The 18,846-nt window shown below is 37.9% G+C and overlaps 1 protein-coding gene across 1 annotated transcript in view; it reads left to right on the forward strand.

Moving 5' to 3' along the window:
• The window catches only part of LOC111669131 (RNA-binding Raly-like protein), a 35,727-nt gene extending 19,510 nt beyond the window's left edge, over positions 1-16,217 (forward strand). Inside the window, exons 3-9 of the mRNA XM_023425372.2 lie at positions 8,950-9,025; positions 10,280-10,327; positions 11,099-11,292; positions 12,617-12,730; positions 12,988-13,145; positions 14,650-14,687; positions 15,440-16,217. Of these exons, the coding sequence (XP_023281140.1) occupies positions 8,950-9,025; positions 10,280-10,327; positions 11,099-11,292; positions 12,617-12,730; positions 12,988-13,145; positions 14,650-14,682 (623 nt within the window). The 3' untranslated portion in view covers positions 14,683-14,687; positions 15,440-16,217. The remainder of the gene's footprint in view (positions 1-8,949; positions 9,026-10,279; positions 10,328-11,098; positions 11,293-12,616; positions 12,731-12,987; positions 13,146-14,649; positions 14,688-15,439) is intronic.
• Positions 16,218-18,846: the final 2,629 nt, after the last annotated feature.

The raw sequence follows: 18,846 nt of genomic DNA on the forward strand, positions 1-18,846 counted from the left end.
GCTAAACATGTATTTGAATCTATTTAGACACTACACTCATTTAAAAGCTAAAGTGGCTGTCTTGAGAGTGGAAAAGTTGCATGTTCAGAAAGCACCGCAGAGGTGCCTGTGAGCAAGGTGCTGTATGTCTCTCCTGATTGCTTTTTGTGGGGCTGCTCAGTGGTTGATTGCACATGGCCGCTCCAGGTGTGTGTGTGCACCTGTGAAGCAGAGTGCTGGTGGAAAGATTTTTTGGCATGGTTAGCATCTCTGGGTAAATGAATTTCCAATTGTGTTCATCTTCTCATGACTCGTTAGATTTCATTGTGACCTTTTTCTGGGGTCATGACCCAAAGGTGTTGTCAAATATCAAAATATTTTCTGTGAATTGACTAAGTGACTAATCAGCCAACTGTTTCAGGTCCAACACAAAAGAGTCTGCGGCCAGTGATGGGTAACACAGGCCAGATGTGTGAGGTGGAATGTGATTTATTTTTTTTCCAGTTGTAACTCCCCACCATGTATGATTCTCAGTGTTTCCACAGTCAGCCCATGAATGAGTAGACAGATGTACAAGTAGTTTCTGGCAGGTGGCAGCTGTCCGTTTGTTTTCCAGCTGCTTGCACAGATTAGCGATCGTGTGGTTAGGTGGAAGTGATGGACCAGCTCCAGGGGTTAAGATGCTTCAAAGCGTTTCACTTAAAAGCAACAAACTTACATCACAAGAAAAGATACCAAAACAGAAAAGGAGGAAAAGTGCATTATCAACTCAGGAGAGATGAAAGACTAAATTATCTTTACCCTCAGGCTATGGCAATATGCTCATTATTATTTAATGCAAAAATCAACATGAACCAATGTTGGGATGAACCACAAATGCGGCATCAAAATTTTAGCTTCTGTGCTGCTGGTTTGTGTCTTTGGATTTAAGAACGTTCACCTTCTAATAGTTGTATTCCCAGTACGTTATGCTGACTCCAGCCAAGCTGAAAATTTAGCAATTCCACATCACGTTCTCCTTAATGAACCATAGCTCAGCAGGTCTAATGAAAATAGTTTTATCAGATGCTCAGGAGCTTGGGGATGAGCTGCCAAAATGTATGTGCTGCCAACTAACTATTTTCCTCAAGAGGGCGAAAGAGCAAAGTACAAGGAATTCATTAAGGAAGGACAGGCTGTCAAGTAATTAATCCACGTCCCAGCCATAACAAAAACTGTTACAGCCTCGAGGTGCTCGTCCTGATTGGAATCAGTCGGGACATGATAGACTTTAGATCAGGCCATGTAGCTCGGAGAGAGTTGACACAGTAATTTGAGTCGCTGTCAGTGAGGTCTGGAGGCTCGCAGGGTGATAGTTTGCTCCCTGTGTAAATGGTTTCAACCTACAGTGTATATAAGATTTACATTATTCACACAGTTCATTTTTGGACTAGTATTTACATTCTTACTGGTAAGACTGAACCATTGTGTTGCATAGAGAATTTAATTAAACATGTCTACAATTCAGTTTTGTGTGAAGTGTGAATTCTAGATATCTCAACAATTATGTTCATTATTGATTTTGCCATTTATTTTATTGATGTTATTCAATTGTTTGGTCTCTAAAATATCAGATAGTAGTTAAAAAAAAAAAATGCACATCATAATTTTGCTCATGTTTTCAAAATGTAGCCTTGCAGGTTTTCACTTCCATCAGCTTGGTTTGCATGCATGCAAGAGTTTTTTTTTTTTTTTTTTTTTTTTCCCCTAAACTTTATTCAAAATGGCATTTAAGACATGTTGCCCTGGCGACTGTATTCTAATTGTGATTGGTTGGTTTGTAGACAGATGTCACAGCAGCAGTCACGCTGTGAGAACTTCATCCTGAATGTGTGACGTTGACTGACATTTGCCGCAGGCTGTCTTTAGGTTGACTGTTTGTAAGCCTACAAATTTAGCCGCCCTACCACTAGGCTAACAGCGTCTCCATGGTAACAAACAGTGACACCTGCTGTGCAGTGGCACCACATGACAAAAAAGCTTCACTACGCTATGGAGCAACCAAAAAGAGGTTTTCAGAAAACCAATAACCTGTTACAAAATGCACAGCAATGAGGACATTGTCAGTTTTTTTTTTTTTTTTGTTTGTCCATGAAAACTGTTGACGAGTCAGCACAAGTACCGAGCCCTGCCTCATTAAGAAGCCACAGCAGAACAGGTCTGCACTGCGTAGAGATTTTATGCTAATGTTGAATTTCATGCCGTTAACTGTTGAGTGAACGGAGCTGAGCATTATGATGTGGTTTCTCATTTAGTTGTTGTTAGTTTTTAGTTTGAATATAATCTTAATTTACGTTGAATTCATGGCAAATTAGTCCCACTTAGGGTAGTGAAGCACTAGACACCTTTTGTGCAAAGGATGAATTTAGATATCAATGGAAAAGTCTACGTCATAGTTAGTTTCCCTTTGGAGACTGGTTTCAGGTTTTACTGCTTATATGTTGAACTTTTCATTTGTAAGTGGAAGATTTCTTTATTGAAACATCCAATAGTTTTGCCCTTACATAAAAACGCCTGATTGTCAGACTATCCATAATTACCATATATCTGTAGTCTCTGTATGTGTAAATGCATTGTTACTAGGTATAATTGCATTGTGAGTCATCAAGATAATGATGACCTCAAGATAATGAGTGTACACACATTAGTGCATACTTGCATATACCCAGACACACAGTGGTGTCGCAGGGTGTGTGCTTTCTCGACCTGTCACTCACCCTGCTCTGCTTGAGGAAAACACGCTCTCAGGTGTAATAAAAACAGGAAGCCGCCTGTGCCCTTGAGCCAAGATCAGAGATTATTCAAGTCTTCCCTGTCAGATTTACAGGGTGAAAGAACACAGCGTAGATTGAATCTGCGACCGCTGTCATGCAGGATGTCTCTTAGTCGCACATTTGTATTCACACAGGTGCCTGGATGATCTCTTAATCAAATACCGCTCACCTGCTCAGGGGATGCGTGCAGCAGCAGAGATGGAGTTTGTTATGTGGCAGAAGTGATGGTTTGCCTGCCAAAAGATTATGTTTAGGCATTAGTTCAGGGAGGAAATGTGCTGCCACTTACTTCCCAATTATTCCCATTACACGTTTCCTAAGAGCCATAGATTAGGGAAGACAGGGTTAAAAGGCCCAGTTGCTTTGTAAAGTCTTTTCCAATGTATTGTTACCTATGGTAACCCCAGTCAAGAGGAAACTTGCTAATACACTATCATTCAGCTTGTGCATGGCTAAATAGATGCAGCACAAGGGCTATACACTCATTAAGCTGCTTTTTCCTTTTCAAATCAAGACCATCACAGTGACTGTAATTCAAATTTGTGTGTGTGCATGCGTGTGTGTGTGTGTGCTCGCGTGTGCCATGACTGTCATTGTCTGTTCCCAGTCCAGTTAAAATGGCTCCACACCACCAGAGATGAAGAGCTGAAGGGCAGGCTGAGCTGAGGCGTCTATATCTAACTAAAATAGACACACACATGCACTAACACAGCAACACACTCACAGGTAATTTGGTAGCTTCATTAATATGAATGAAGACAAACTGAGAGGGCCCTGAGGTAGTGATGATTGTATTGTTGCAGTGTAGATGGATAAAACTGTTAGTGAACTCAGCCACATCCTTCCCGTAAGAAATGATCAGTTAAAATAAAAAACGGGGTCACGCAAAGCCTCCAATTGATGCTTTCATCTTGTACATAGATGAGGGGAGACAGTGGAAAAACCCTCCTTTGACCTCCGAGACTGTGATTTTAAAGCTGCTAGACTAGACTGCAAGAATAAGCAAAAAAAACAACCTGAGAGAAGGTTTTATAGTGCTCTGTTGCAGAGAAGTCCTGCTTCATGCTGGAAGAAATGGCTGAAATTAATGCCACTATATGAATAAAAGATATTTCTCTGGTATAATATGTATCAGTATGAAGCAAATACTATCTGTAAATCTCATTTCAAGACTTATCTTTATTTTTTTAAAGGGTTTTAATGCTTCTTTGCCCCAATTTGTTATTTTTCAGCTTTTTTTTCCTTGACTTTGATGTGAATATTTACTAAAATGCTTTTTATCATATTTTTTTTGATCTGTGAAGCACTTTGTAAACCAGGTTTTGAATAGACAGAAAACTACAACGTTTTTATTATTGATCGAAATGGAAAACCTTAAACCCAACCTTATTAATATTAGTATAATAATGTATAATATTAGAATCCAATTTTCATGTTACTGGTGAAACCCACCTTTCTTATGCTAAGAAAAAAAAGTTGGTGTTGGACAAAATGATGGATCTTCTCAGCCCATGTAAATCTGTAACCAGAATCACCAGTTGTGTTTGTGACCAAGTAGCCACTCGAGGGGTGTTTGCATTCTGAAAATCTTTAGTACTATGATGCATTTTCTGTAACCAACATGGACCACAGATGTTGTGAAATCAACCAGGATTTATATTTAGGATTAATATTAAGGATATAATTTAAATTACCAATCTTGTTTGTTTTATTTCTTTTTCTGTCTTTCTTTTTCTTTTTACCTTTTTACCCTTAAATTACACAGTAAGAACCAACCTTTTAACAGTTTTTCCCTAAGGGAAAGGTTTGTGTCCAGAACTGTACCTCAACGATACCCAGTATAGTAGAGTATGTTTCTCCCTTCCTCTAAAAGTCCCATTTGTTACTCCCTTACCCACAGAGTCTTGTTTTCAAGTACCAGTAAATATTCTATTGGTACCATATTCATAAAATAAACCGCTGGCTGTATTATAAAGTGTTTTATTTTTGTCAATATGATTGTGTCCACTGAACTGCATATAAAGTAATTTCTTGTTTCATATTCGCATACATAAGCTCGGTCTGTGGAGCTGTGCCAGTAAAAACTTTAACCTTCAACCTTAGTCTTGTGCAAATACAGCTTGACAACATTGTCTCATTAGCAGCTATAACATTTTAACCAGAGCTGAACAAGAACAGCCTCTCAGGAGTCAAGAGGAAGGCCAGTGGTTTTACACTATCTGTGCCTGACTTTTTATGTAGTCTGTCAATTTGTCTTGATGTTATTCTGCCGCGGCCATCTCGCTCATAATGGCTTCAACATGAAGTCGCTTTTTATATTCCCTCTCAGTGCAATACTGCATACAGTTTACAGTATCAATCAAGTCCTAAGTGGCTATTGCTTAGCAACACAATCTCTATCTCCCCTATCTCCAGCCTCAACTTTCTTTATGGTTACACACTTAAACAACTCAGTCTGGAAGCATACAAACATACACACGCACATACACACATTCATGCCATTTTTGTGTATGATTAGTATAATGACTGTAATTAATCAGATGCTCGGTGTGTGTCTGTCGGGGGTTGGGGGTGTTGTGAGGTGGCAGTCTTCATTTTACTGCTCGGCTCTCTCTTTAATGACCCTAGCAGCGGACCAGAGGGGAGCAGACTTTACAATGTGAACCATTCCTCACATCTTCCTTGAGCCTAATGATAATGATACAGCGGTCTCCGTGCACCTGAGACCTACTGATACATCCCCAATCCATTAGTCCATTAGGGAGAGTGAGGAGGGAAAAGAGGGAATAAAGAGAAAGAGGGAGAGACGGTGCGGGCTCCAAACATAGCACCACGGGTGATCTGCAGACAATGTGTTGGAAGATCCAGACACAGGTGCAGCTGCTTGTGCGTGCGTGCGTGCGTGCGTGCGTGCGTGCGTGTGTGTGTGTGTGCGCATGTGAGCCAGAGGTGTGAAAACAGAAACAAAGAAAAAGAGAGATCTTGTTTACTGTAGTCTGAAATATTTAGCATTTTATTAATCAAGCTCAGTGCATTAACACCACTGCTCAGGATTTCATTATCAACCAGTGCGACGCCTTCAGCAAATTGACTCAACTTCAGCTCCTGTCATGACATTTGCCACAGCGTGATCCCCAGGGCAGTTGATGCAAAGCTGATGTTTTATCTGTGCAACTTTTTGAAGCTATGAAGAGGTGACTCATCCACCACTCAGGGATTTCTCCCGCTTTTGTCAGTGCGAGGCTGGGTGTGTGTGACGAAGGCAGTGTTTGATATTTGTTTGTGTTTTGGTGTATGACCTTGAGCAGCACTCAAGGCTGATTGAGCTGAGTTTGAGCATCAGCAGTGACAACAAGCCGACAGACTAAACCCAGCGATACCAACTCGGTTTAACGCAGAGGGGCTCTTGGCAGGTAGAAGGAGCTGTCAGTCATCAGAAGAGCCATGAGGTGTGTACAGATGAGTCACAGAAGTCCGCTAATGCATTTGAAGGACATTTTTACTTTTGTCTTTCTACATGGGTGAAAAACACTATCGTAACATTGACTCAAAGTTCTATTTTGCACAATGTCTCGTTTGTCTCAAGGCTCTTAAAATCTTTAAAAACTTTTCAGCCTCTCCGCTCTCCGTTTGAGTCTTTGAGGACCACGATGGACTGATATGAACTCACTAAATAAATCAATGCTTTCTACCTCAATTCACCTGCTTAGTCTCATCACACAGAACCCTGCAGGAGCTTAGATAGGCCCAGCTAACAAACACTTCCATAAGAAGTTCATTTATTTAAAGTTTATTCATTTAACTTTTGGTTAGTTGATTAATAGCTAAATGAAATCCCGTAATTAGTTAACAGACCTCAAAGTCATATTTTCAGTCAGTCATAAACAATATTAAACAAGGCAGCTCCTCACATTTGAGAAGTTGTTACAAGAAACTACTCAGACTTTTACTTTCCAGCATAATAATGTCATTCATTTTCTGTTCATTTTATTTATTTTTTATAATTTCAGTCATAGCCATCTGTGAATAATTCTTCAACTTTCTGTTCCATCCAAATCTTCAATTGATGAAGATACAATTTTGTCTTAAAAGTGCTTAATTAATTTAATTAGTCCAAAATGATTTTGCAACATCAGCTAATAAATCGTATGTATGTATGTATGTATGTATACATACATACATACATATAAGAATATTAACATTAGAATAAGAATATTCTAATGTTTGAGATATACTTTGCATATTGACAAGAGAAACAGGCAATACCCTTTTTATTTTTCTTAATGATCACTTTGACCCAATAACCTGCAGAACTCAAAGTCTTAGAACAAAACCCCAAACCTTTGTGCTTAATGATACATGTACATACATACCTGACCAAAATACACTGCCCAATGTACAATATACATCTTGAAATGTTTATTTCGGGCCAACAACTAAATCAACTCAACACATAGTTCTAATCGCATATTATTACTTAAAGCAACAAGAATCGCAGTGCATTAATGAATGCATGGCTAACATGGATTTTTACCTGTTTTAAAATTATTATTTTTCCTTGTATTAGTACAAATTATTACTAAAAAAATAAAACAACTTATCCAGTTTTTTTCTACAGAAACCTCAGTCAGTGCACAGCAGGTCTGCTGAATATGTACAAATGTGAAATTTATCTATAGACTATAGAGAATTCGAAACAGAAGCAAAGGAAACTCCTCAGGTCAACAACTGCTTACAAATTCAATACAAGATACAAAATTTATATGATGATCTCATATTGTCTGGAAATTGCTAATGAAATCACTGACCCACAAAATAAAGTTTTGCCAATAAATGAATGGCTGTTTCTAAACACCAGCATTGTTTTTCAGTTCCTTGTACCATTTTTGTTTTAGCTTAATTGTGTTTCTGCAAAATGTTTTATGTTATGTGCATGTAAAAAAAAAATGATGCTGATATCAAACAGGCCAATATTTGTACATTTTATCTGCCATTGTATATCTTGAGTACATTTTGTTCAGTAAATGTCACAGCATTGTTGATTATATTGAACTTGGTTATATCTCCGTCAACAAAACACAACTGTCAAAACAGAACAGACTGTACCGACTCTACTGTCTATTCAGTGAAATGAGTTTGTGCTTCAAAGACTGACGGTGTCCTTCGGGCATCATGATGAATACCACTGTATTCATGTTTTGAACAATATTAAGGGCTTTGATATCAAAGTAAATGGCCATTGTATATACTTTCTTTATAAAGTTTAAGGTTGATAATTGTATAGTAAGAAATTCTGCCTCTTCAGTGACTGTGAATCTGCAGGTTTAACTGCAAAGATTTCAGCTCTGTGTAAAAGAATGCTGGGAAAGTTTCCCACATGAAATCCATTCCTCTAAGATGGAAAAACAAATCTGTCATTTCAGCCAAGAGATGAAATTTAGAAGACAGTGAGAAGTGATTTAAGGGAATCAGCCCTCCAGCATTTGCCAGTGACGCCCTTCCTCTAATCTTTTTTCCCCCTCAAAAGAAAATCCTCTAATTAGCAGTTGGGATACTGAGAGCTGCTTGGTATGGTTTTCTTTGTCACTTTTTTCACTTCAAATGGAGAGTAACGTGTTTCAGCTCTTCAGTTTAGTCTGAAAAATGGGTGGTGGTCAAGCTATAAAGAAGTATGTTCTCAGTTTCTTAAAATAAGCTATTTGGAGATTTTGACAATAGATGTGTGTTGGACCAATGTGTGGAACGAGGCTGCAATTTTTTTATTTATTTTTTTTAAATGATTGATTTAAAGACTAGGTTTACATTTTTCAAGTCTGCTCTGAAACAATACATAAATGCACATGAGTACATAACATCATTTTCCCTGTCCATACTAACTGTAAAGAGATCCCTGTTTGATGCTATTCCAATGTAGGACATGAGGCACAAAATCCCTGCTCCTCTTCATGTGTAAAAATACATTCTGAAGCTTAACCAAAGCTATTATGAAGCTTTAGCAGAGTCAAATTGGTATCTTCAAAAGCTTTTTCTCAAACTATTACTCAGAACCATTAATCAATTAATCATTTCAATATGAATTTTTTTTTATTAAATGTTTGCTAGTTCAAACTAACTAAATACATCATTATCACAACATTGATATTCATTTTGTTTCCAGACATCAACATGGCAGGAGAGCCAAAACCATACAGGCCTAAGATGGGCTCCAAGAGGCCTCTCTCGTCACTCTACAGGTCTGCCTGAAATGTGTGTCTTATTTTACTGTATCAGTTGGATATTGCTTTGCTGACCTGCTTTTCTCGCTCTACCTTCTTCTGTCTGTTAAGTATGTGCTCATGATCCTCGCTGGCAGGCCAGGTGCTTTTGAAGGAACAGCCGATTCCCAACCTGTGCTAGCTTTGTGTCTGTTGCTATCACACATTTTGCTCACTCTTGACATTTTAGAGTTTTATTGGAAACAAAGAAAATCCAGTGTAGCAGGACCAACGTCTTAACAACACAAAAAAGCTGTTTTATTTCAGCTTTTCAAGAAACAGTGCAACATTTTGGGAAATACGCTTATTTGCTTTCTTGCTGGGAGTTACATGAGACAACTGATGCTACTCATGTTTATATGCAAAATATGAAGCTGGAGCCAGGAGACAGTTAGCTTAGTTGTGCATAAATGACTAGAAACTGGGGGAAACAGCTACCCTGGCTTTGTCAGAAATGAACAAAATCTAAAGCTCACTAATTAACACTTTTTTGTTTGATAAGTTAAAAAAAAAAATTACAATAATATGCTTTTTCATTTTCTTGCTGAGAGTTAGATGAGAAAATGAGTAAATTAAGCTGTACACAAGCAGCTGTTTAGTTAGCGCAAAGACTGGACACAGGGGGAAACAGCTAGCCTGTTAGTTAGCCTCTTTGTCCAAAGGAAGCAAAACTTGCCTTCCAGCACCTCTAAACCTCATAAATCAACATATTAAACTCATTTATTAAATCTGTGCAAAAATCACCCGTTGTGGTTTTATTGTGCTGAAGAGAGTTACATGAGAATACTGATTCCACACTTAGCTTAGCACAAAGATTGTTACTGCTCCCACTCAAAAGAACAACCCAGCACTAACTCACCCCAAAATGGCAAATTTTGTTTTTTACACTTGTTTTTACACTTAAGTTTTTTTTTTTTTTTAAACAAACAACATATAAAGAGTTAGTGAACTTGAGAGCCAGATTTTGTTCATGTTGACATAGCCAGGCTTGTTGTTTCCACCCTTTTTTCCCCAGTCTGTGTGCTAAGCTAGGCTAACTGGCTGCTGGCTGCAGCTTCATTACAGCACAGACATGAGAGTGGCATCTTCTCATCTAACTCAAGAAAGCAATAAAACATAATTCCCAAAATGTTGAACTATTTCAGACAGCTCAAAATAAATCTGTGTGTGTGTATGGGTGGGTGTCGCATCATTTTAATACTGCAAAAATAAAATTCTCGTTTATGTTCCCAGTGGCTACGAGTTTGACTATGACTACTACAGAGACGATTTCTACAGCAGGTATGTAAATGGTAAATAACAGCACAATCAGGCTGTGCTTTGTCTTTGCACTTTGTTTTAACTTTTCATATGGCTTTTTCAATCTCTTTTCTCATGATTTTTGCCCTTCAGTGTAAACTTTCCTTTCTCCCCATTTCCAAGACAGCTACTTAGATAAAGATGAGTTTTTAGCGGAATAGCCTCATTTCCATCTGAGGCCAAGTAACTACATTATCATAGGCATAATGAATGTCATATTGGGGAGGTTTTTATTCCTCTCCGTTGGGCTTACTAATGATGCTTTTATCCGCATAGGCGAGTACTGAATGTCAGATAGTCCCCCAGCTGGTCATTTGCGCTGGCAAGGCAAAGAATGCATCTTCCTTCTGACATTTTCATTGGTTTGTTTACTTCCTCTGATTTGCAATATCCCAGAGAGTCAATCCTTCAGCTTTGAATCATTATTGCTATTTTAGCAATTTGATATGTCATCGGCGACGGGGAACAGCATTTGATTGAATGGTTGTGGCATTGTTCAATATGTACAGCCATCGTGCAGACATCTTTTGCAGCATGTCTATTAGGTGCTTTGTAAGCATTTCTTGTTGCTCGAATAACAACATCAATGCACCACAGAAATGACTGGGGAAAAAAACCAGCAACTTGATGACACACTTTGCTGTTCGGTTACCTCTCCCTTTCTTTTAAAGACATGTTCCTGCAGTGTAATACCTTTGTAACATTTCTATTGTTGCTGAGATTGCTACAACTGTATTTTTCATGTGTCTTCAGACTCTTTGAGTACCACGGTCGTGTGGTGCCTCCAACCCGGGCTGTGATCCCCATCAAACGTTCGCGACTAGTTGTCCCGTCCACGCGCAGAGCCAAATCATCCTTTCCAGTCAGAGCTTGTTCTTCCTCTTCTTCCTCCTCCTCGTCCTCCTCTCGAGCACTCAATGCTGGCTCTTCCATCACAGGACCTAAATGTATGTTCCCTTTTTGTTCCTCTAGTTCACTTTTTCCTGCTCTGTTTTTGTATTCTGTATTTTTTTTGTAGTTTTGATCGTTATTTTGTTTAGGACTGCAACAAATGGTCATTTTCATTATTGTTTAATTAGCCTGTTATTATCTTAATTAATTGATTAATCATTTAGTCTGTATAATAGATAAATACATTTTAATTTTCCAGAGCCAATAGTGAAAATTTTTATTTTGACCAACCAAAACTATAAAACCCAAATATGTTAAATTGGCTATCATATAAGATAGAAGAAGAAAAGCAACTTATCCTTGCGTTTGTGTTTTTTGCATCAAAAATCACAGTTTCCCTGAGATGAAGTTAACGAACTCAAAAACCAGTTTACAGTCATAGAAAACAAAGTAAAAGCAGGAAATCTTCACTTCAAAGAAGCTGGAAGAAGTGAATTTTTGACATTTTTTTTCTTGGGAATGGACTCTTAATCGATTATCAGTGCTGATTAATTTTCTGTCAGTTATCTCATCGACTACTTGTTTCAGCTGTAGACAGTAGACAAGCCAACGGTAAAAGACGATTTCTTCTTTCTGCCAGTCCAAGATTTCAGCCATTAAAGCTGCTCTCAGCAATATCTTTTATATTATCAGTGGTTCAACTGACTTTGTATAATGTGAGATTTCTCATCTTAGTGTTTTGTTTTTACAGCTGCAACTTCAATGTTTTGGTTCATTCTCACCAATCTTAGCATTGTTTTCAGCAAAACAAACACCATCTCTGATAAACCCACAGTATTCTTCCAGCACAGCACCAAAGGGTTGTCATTCAAAGACTAGCTGGTAAACATAGTGGAACATTTAGCAGTTAAAGAGTTAGATATTTATCTGAAATTGATTATAAATCACTGCTGGTGTCTGCTGGATGTGTAAATAAGCAACTTTATGAGGTGTTCAGTTTGTTGTACTGCTCTCAATTAATACAAGTTTAAGTTGGTGAGTAGAGTGTTATTGTTGCAGAATGGTGGCCAAAACTACAAAAATATGATTCATGTTGTATGAAATCAACCTTTCTTCAATTGTTCCATAGTTTGCACTGCTCATACTTGTACAGATATTAATCAGTATTCTCCCCACAATGCAGCACAGTGAAATATCAAACTTTCTTCCCCATGCCCTTTCACTGATTGAGCCTCAGCCACATTTCTGGCAATGAACGTACCCTTCAAGACATTTCAGAGCAGAGCAGTGCAGCAGCTGTTCCTGCTGTCACTGTGTCTGTTTCCTTGTCAAACATCACATTAACTATGCTTTTTTAACTTTATTAATGTATGCTCACAGTGAAGACAGACCAGCTCCTAACAATCAAAAAGGAGCTGTCACAGATCAAGACCAAGATCGACTCACTGCTGGGAAGGCTGGAGAAGTTTGAGCGGCAACATCGCTCTGACGCCGGTGAGATTTGACAGAGGGGAGGGAGAGCCTGTCTGCTAGAGGGCTTTGCATGTATACACTGGGAAAAGACAGAGAGTGCTCACTAGGTATCGAAATAAAAGATGCAGAGTCTTTGAGGAAAAAGGACAAAGGGATATAGAAAATATCAAAGGCTTATAGAGTAGCTTGTCTGAAAAAAAGCTCAGTTCAATAAATCCATTATGTTCTGATGTTAACTGCCAATCTTTCTCTCTCTGTCTCTCTTTCTCTTTTGCCAGAGATACAGAGGAAACAAGAGGAGGTGTGTGAATGTCTCCATGGAGATGCAGCAGACCACTTTGGTGGAGAGGAAGCGGAGGGGACAGCCGAGGTGGAGGCGGGGGAGATGACGGACGGCGGCGAAGACGACTTTGAAGATGAAGGCACCAGCGACATGGTGAGCAGGCCAAGTAACTATTTCCAGTCTCAGCAAGGAGTAAGTGGGGTTACTGAGTTCCTTTGTGTCTGAAGTAAATGCAAATGTGTCCAAGTCAAGTTATGTGTGTGTGTGTGTGTGTGTGTGTGTGTGTGTGTTAGCTGTACATCTTATTTAATAAATCACAATCTCAGGCATTTTGGGAAATACACTTATGTACTTTTCTTTTTGGTGAAGAGTTAGATGAGATGATATCACTCTCATGTCTGTGCAGTAAGTGTGAAGCTATAGCTGGGACCCAGTTATCTTAGCACAAAGACTGGAAACAAGGGACAAATTGTTGTTTTTACACTTCAGTTTTTGTACAGATTAAACAAACAAGATATAACATATTAGGGAGATTTAGAGGTGCTGGTATTTGGATTATATTACATTTGGACAGAGGCATGTATCCATTCTTTGTGCTAAGCTAAGACCAAAATGTCCAACTATTCCTTTAAAGGATAAATTGTGTCCTAGTGTGAACTACATTTATTTATCTCCTAATTTAATTAGACCCAATACACAATCAATAACTAGTGTTTCTCCTGTTACTAGAGCTGGTTGTTATAATACAATGCCTGCAAGCGATTTTTTTTTTATGTCTGTAGTTGTTATGACCCCAAGCTGGTCTAGGGGAAAGGGGAGTAGCATAAGACTAGATAAAGAACTCAAGGAGTCATATTATTCAGATTCTCAAAGATTTATTGCCAAACATGAAGCACAGTATAATTTCAGGGAGAGCCAAGGCCAAAATAACAGACATAACAACCCTAAATAAAACTATAACCACATTTCGACAGTGTAGTGAGAGATAGACAGGAAATGCATGGAGGGAGAGAGGGGATGACATGCAGTGAATGCCATGGGTCGGACTCGAACCCATGGCACCGAGCCAATGTAGTACGCGCTCTACCAGGTGTGCCCCTGAGGCACCCCACAAAACTACAATAATGACACTAACACAAAACAAAAGGTTCCAACACTAAACTCCCTAACAAACTCTGACTTACACTGATTAAATGGATGTCATCAGGACACTTGTAAAATGTGGGACAGAGGAGGAGACATTAGTACATTGTACGTGGAAGTGCTATTCTGGGTAAAAAAAATAATCCAGTCCTTGGTTTCTTTGACATCATCGATCTTGGGTCTCTTTCCTGATAATATGAAATGATCAAAATCTAAAATGCTTTGTATCCTACATGTATGGTATTTCTCTTAAATGGGGGAAAAAAAAATCTGAAGCCCTGAATGTTAATTAATGGCTGAATAGCCTCTGACTTATGCTACTAGATGCCACCTACAGAACATTAAAACATATGGATGCTGGAAATGCCTGGAAATCCAGTCACACAACCAAATCTGTATTTTCTGATGAAGAAAGGCATGAACTATATAGATGTTTTTCTTAATGTTCCACTTACAAGAATGTATCAAAGTGATGTCTACATTCATCTCCTATTTTTTTTTTCTTGTATTGCAGATAGAGAACCACATATCAGACATTGACAACTGAGTAAGGTCAGTATTTAATCATACTATTTTGCACAATAGAATTTCTTACTTACAAGCAAACAAGCCAATCACTGTACAACATACGCTTTCAACAATTTCATTTCAAGAATGCCCAACAATTCAGACAGCAGTAACACCAACTCAAAACGATCTTCAGCTTGTTTCTATACTTTTAAGCAGAGCGAGAGTGTGAGAAACACTGCTCATCACCTTCCAGTTTAATCCCCCACTCTGTTCTTCTAAATGGACTGTCATTCTCTCCGTCTGGGAGCATATGGAAAGGCAGCTTCTCTGCAGTTATCACTGATGACTGTCTGAACAGCCACAGAGATAGGACTCTGTCTCATCCGCACTTTCCATCAAACGACATTTAAATCTCCCCTGATATTCTTTGTATGAACAAATAGCTGTGAGATTTAATTTGCCTCTTGGCTGACATTTCCTCCCCGCTGTCCTCAAGTGCCCGATAACAGAAAGCTTTTTCAGCCGCTCTGAACATGATAGATTGTTAAGTTGATGGCATAATGAACTGTTTGTCCTCGGGTGGATATCTCAGTCAGTGGTTGCAGGTAATATCAGGAGCTCTTAGCATTAGTATATTTTAAATGTTAGTCACAGCCCCCATGCCTCTTCTGTTTTTCCACCCACCTAACCTGAAACTGCAGCCACCTTTTCCCCATATGTTTGCTGTGAAAGACAGTATGACAGTAACAATGAATTTTCACTGCAGTCTGTCTGTTTTTTCATCTTTTTTCAAGTTGGGAGAAAGGAAGCCTACAGTACATGAAGTTGGGAGAACAGATACCAGCAACACCTTCTTGATCAAGGAGGTGTATTTGAAATAAAGGAAAGCAATGACAGCAGAAAGAAGAGATTTTCAAACCTGTTTGTTGCTTGTTTGCCTCACTAGAACATGACACTCCTGATGTGTACTTCATGAAAACGCTGGTTATGAATATTCTCCAAACTACAGCAAGATCAACTTCAAAGAGCAATCAATAACTTCCCTTCAAAGTGATTGCCGTTCTGAAAAATAAGGACAATACAGTATATTGTGTGCTTAATATATTATGGTCTGTATTGTGCATAAAAATACAATTACGTTATCAATCAGATGAACCATGAGATGCCCTCTTCTGTTGTACTGCAACTGTATGTTTGTTCTGTTTCTGTGCATTTAAAACTGTAACTGAGCCACAATGCTGGCAGAGAGCTAAATATGAATGTATGAGGAACACATTTTCTTTTACACTTGATTATGTGATTTGCTTTATTTGTACATTTTGCTGAAATGTACAGTATGTAATTTATTCACAATGTCTCCACACAGTATTGTATGCATATCATGTTTGTCATTTGTTATACACGATAAGATGCATTTTAAAATTCTGTTTACAATCTCTTTATGGTAATCAAAAGATGACTATTTTTTACTATCAGCATGTTAAAAACGTGGCTATTATGGATCGTTTGTATTCATTGCATCTGTCACAGCTATGGATGACAACAGTTTTTGAAATAAACACGTTCCTCCCCCCCCAAAAAAAAAGGGTTGTGGCTTTCATTTTCACAAACAACCAAAAAACATTGCAGACTGTTTCAGCTCAGTACAAAAACCTTACTTTAACTTAAGGCTTGCAAAACAACTTCAGCAATTTTTTTTTTTTAGAACATCTCAATTATTTCAGTTTCAAGTCCAGTGAATAACCTTTGATGGTACAAAGGGAACTAGTAAACCACCCAAGGTTAAAAAGAGGGAATTTTTAAAAAAAAAAATTATGTAATTTCATTCATTTTGAAAACAGGGATTAACTCACAGTTTGCCTGCAGCAAGGGAAGTAAATGCAGCCTTGAAAGTTAATGCAAACAATTCCTAAAGGTCTCCCAACTTTTGTTGATGACTTACAATTCCTCTGTCTGCACAAAGGCAGTGTTGGAACAGATTGTGTTATTGCACCCTCATGCATTATTAGGACAATACTATACTGCAGGAAGTACTGCTGCATATTGTTATAAGAATGATGAGAAAAGGGCAAATAACAAAGGAGGACTGACTGGTTGCTTCAGGAGTTCATCCTACAGCAAGATAATTTTGCATAATATAATTGCAAACTTACTGTGTGACTCAATACTTGCGTGACTTTTTCTCCACCCTCAAACCATTTCCAAATCAAATGACCGTAGAACAGGTGAAAAATAAGGCACAGAATAATGCTAAATGTATAAATTCTCCTCTCAAGTTTAATTATAGGATTCCCATAGATTAATCCTATTCTCTAATTGGCTATGAGAATATTCATCTAAGTTTTTTTAATGCAGTGACTTTGAAAACTACAGCCTATGAGAGGTAAATGGTGGCGAGGCAGCAACAGATGGCATTTCTAATTCACTCACTTCATTAGCACCAGATCATCATTTTCACAGGTTAAGGAGGGCCATTGGCAAGGTTGCAGGTATAATTGGTTCTATCATCACTGGATAGCAGCCAGTGAGTACAATGATCAGTCATGCAGCTTCTCTAATAAGGACAAGGTTCAGTGTGTGATGAACTGAATCAATCACCGGCCCGTGTAGCTGCTAGATGAATTATGAGTATAATAGGGGTCAGGATCTCTATAATACATCTGTGATTAGCCATAGCTGAACAAGGATGCACAACTCACAGTTTGCATTGTTTAACAGGCCTATAAGTCAAAGACAGATTGTAATGAAACAGGTTTTATGAATTACTTCTTAGGGAAAGAAAGCATAAAAAGAGCCATTTATATTTAATGTATTACACTATGAATAATTTCAAAATTGCAAGGACTGTCTTCTATCATCATCTTTGTTTGCTATGGTCAACATTGATATATTTCACTCTGACTTTAATGATACCCTAAATTTTGTCATATTTTTCATACACATTTAGGATGATAAAAATTTGTCACAGTTGGCTCATTTGCATGACACTTAAAAATATTTGTGAGGTGTGACATATATTTGTGTCCACATGCAGCACGTCACACAACTTTGTAGTAGAGGCCAAATGCCACTATTAATTATATATTAGCACTATTTCTTAATATATTTTGAACTCCGGTTTTCAGATGCCTATTCAATTTGGATCTATTAAACATACAAAACTATTAAACATTATAGTGTCATTAGTCTATTGTCAAGCTCAATTTTTACATCAACATACTCAAGAGGTCTTTAGCATTTGAACATCTGTAATTAAATGGCAACTGGATAAACTTCATCTGCTGATGAAGATTGTGTGATCTGATGAAAAACTCCAGAACAGCTACTAAATAGGCCTTGAGATGAGGTCATCTTTTCTACCCCTTATGTCTGATGTATGTAACAAGTGATCTACAAAACAGCCTAGATTACAACACTTCTTGTGTGGAAACCTAATCTAACAATTGTGATGTGAAGGCAAATTCTCCCTTTAAATCTATTTGAATAGTTTTCTGTTTTTGTTATGTTTAGTGTTAGACTTCAGGCTGTGCATGTACTTTGCAAAAAGTTAATAGTTAGTTAAAGTTAAAGTTAAATATGATCACTTATAGTGATGACTTCTCAATTATAAACTTATAGAACTGTAGAACAGCTATTTGGTTCATCTGTTGGTCAGTTTTTTATCAGTATTGCTCAGTGGGGGGGGGGGGGGGGGGGGGGCAACTTAGTTTTACAGGCACCACGCAGTTGTACATATTGTACATATTCTTTTAAAAATAAAACAGATTTATAAAACTGGTTGCTTTAGTATTGTATCCAAGGGCAGATATAGTTTCACCCTTGACAGGAGCTTATGTTAATACTTATTCTACAAAAAAAACAAAACAAAACAAAAAAGACTCATGGAGGAAAATGTACGTTTTGTGCTGCACCATGACACTTGAAATGTAAATGATAAGTTATCTACACACAATAAACAGTTGTCACGTGTATTAGACTGTGACCTAATTTGACTTTGTGATGCAAATTATTAATTATGATCAGACGTTACAAGAGCCTCTTTTTGAAGTGACTTCTTGTTGGGAAGTCAATCAAACAATTGCAAAGACACTCTAAACCAACCACAGAGACACAGAAGGACTACAAAGAGGTATAAAATGAACAAAATCAGATGCAAAACGTCCACAAAAGCCAACGACAGAAACTAAAAACACCAACAAAA

The sequence above is a fragment of the Seriola lalandi genome, unplaced genomic scaffold, assembly GCF_002814215.2.
Source record: "Seriola lalandi dorsalis isolate HSWRI2012SDOR001 ecotype SW California unplaced genomic scaffold, Sedor1 jcf7180002054777, whole genome shotgun sequence".
In the NCBI taxonomy this organism is placed as follows: domain Eukaryota; kingdom Metazoa; phylum Chordata; class Actinopteri; order Carangiformes; family Carangidae; genus Seriola; species Seriola lalandi.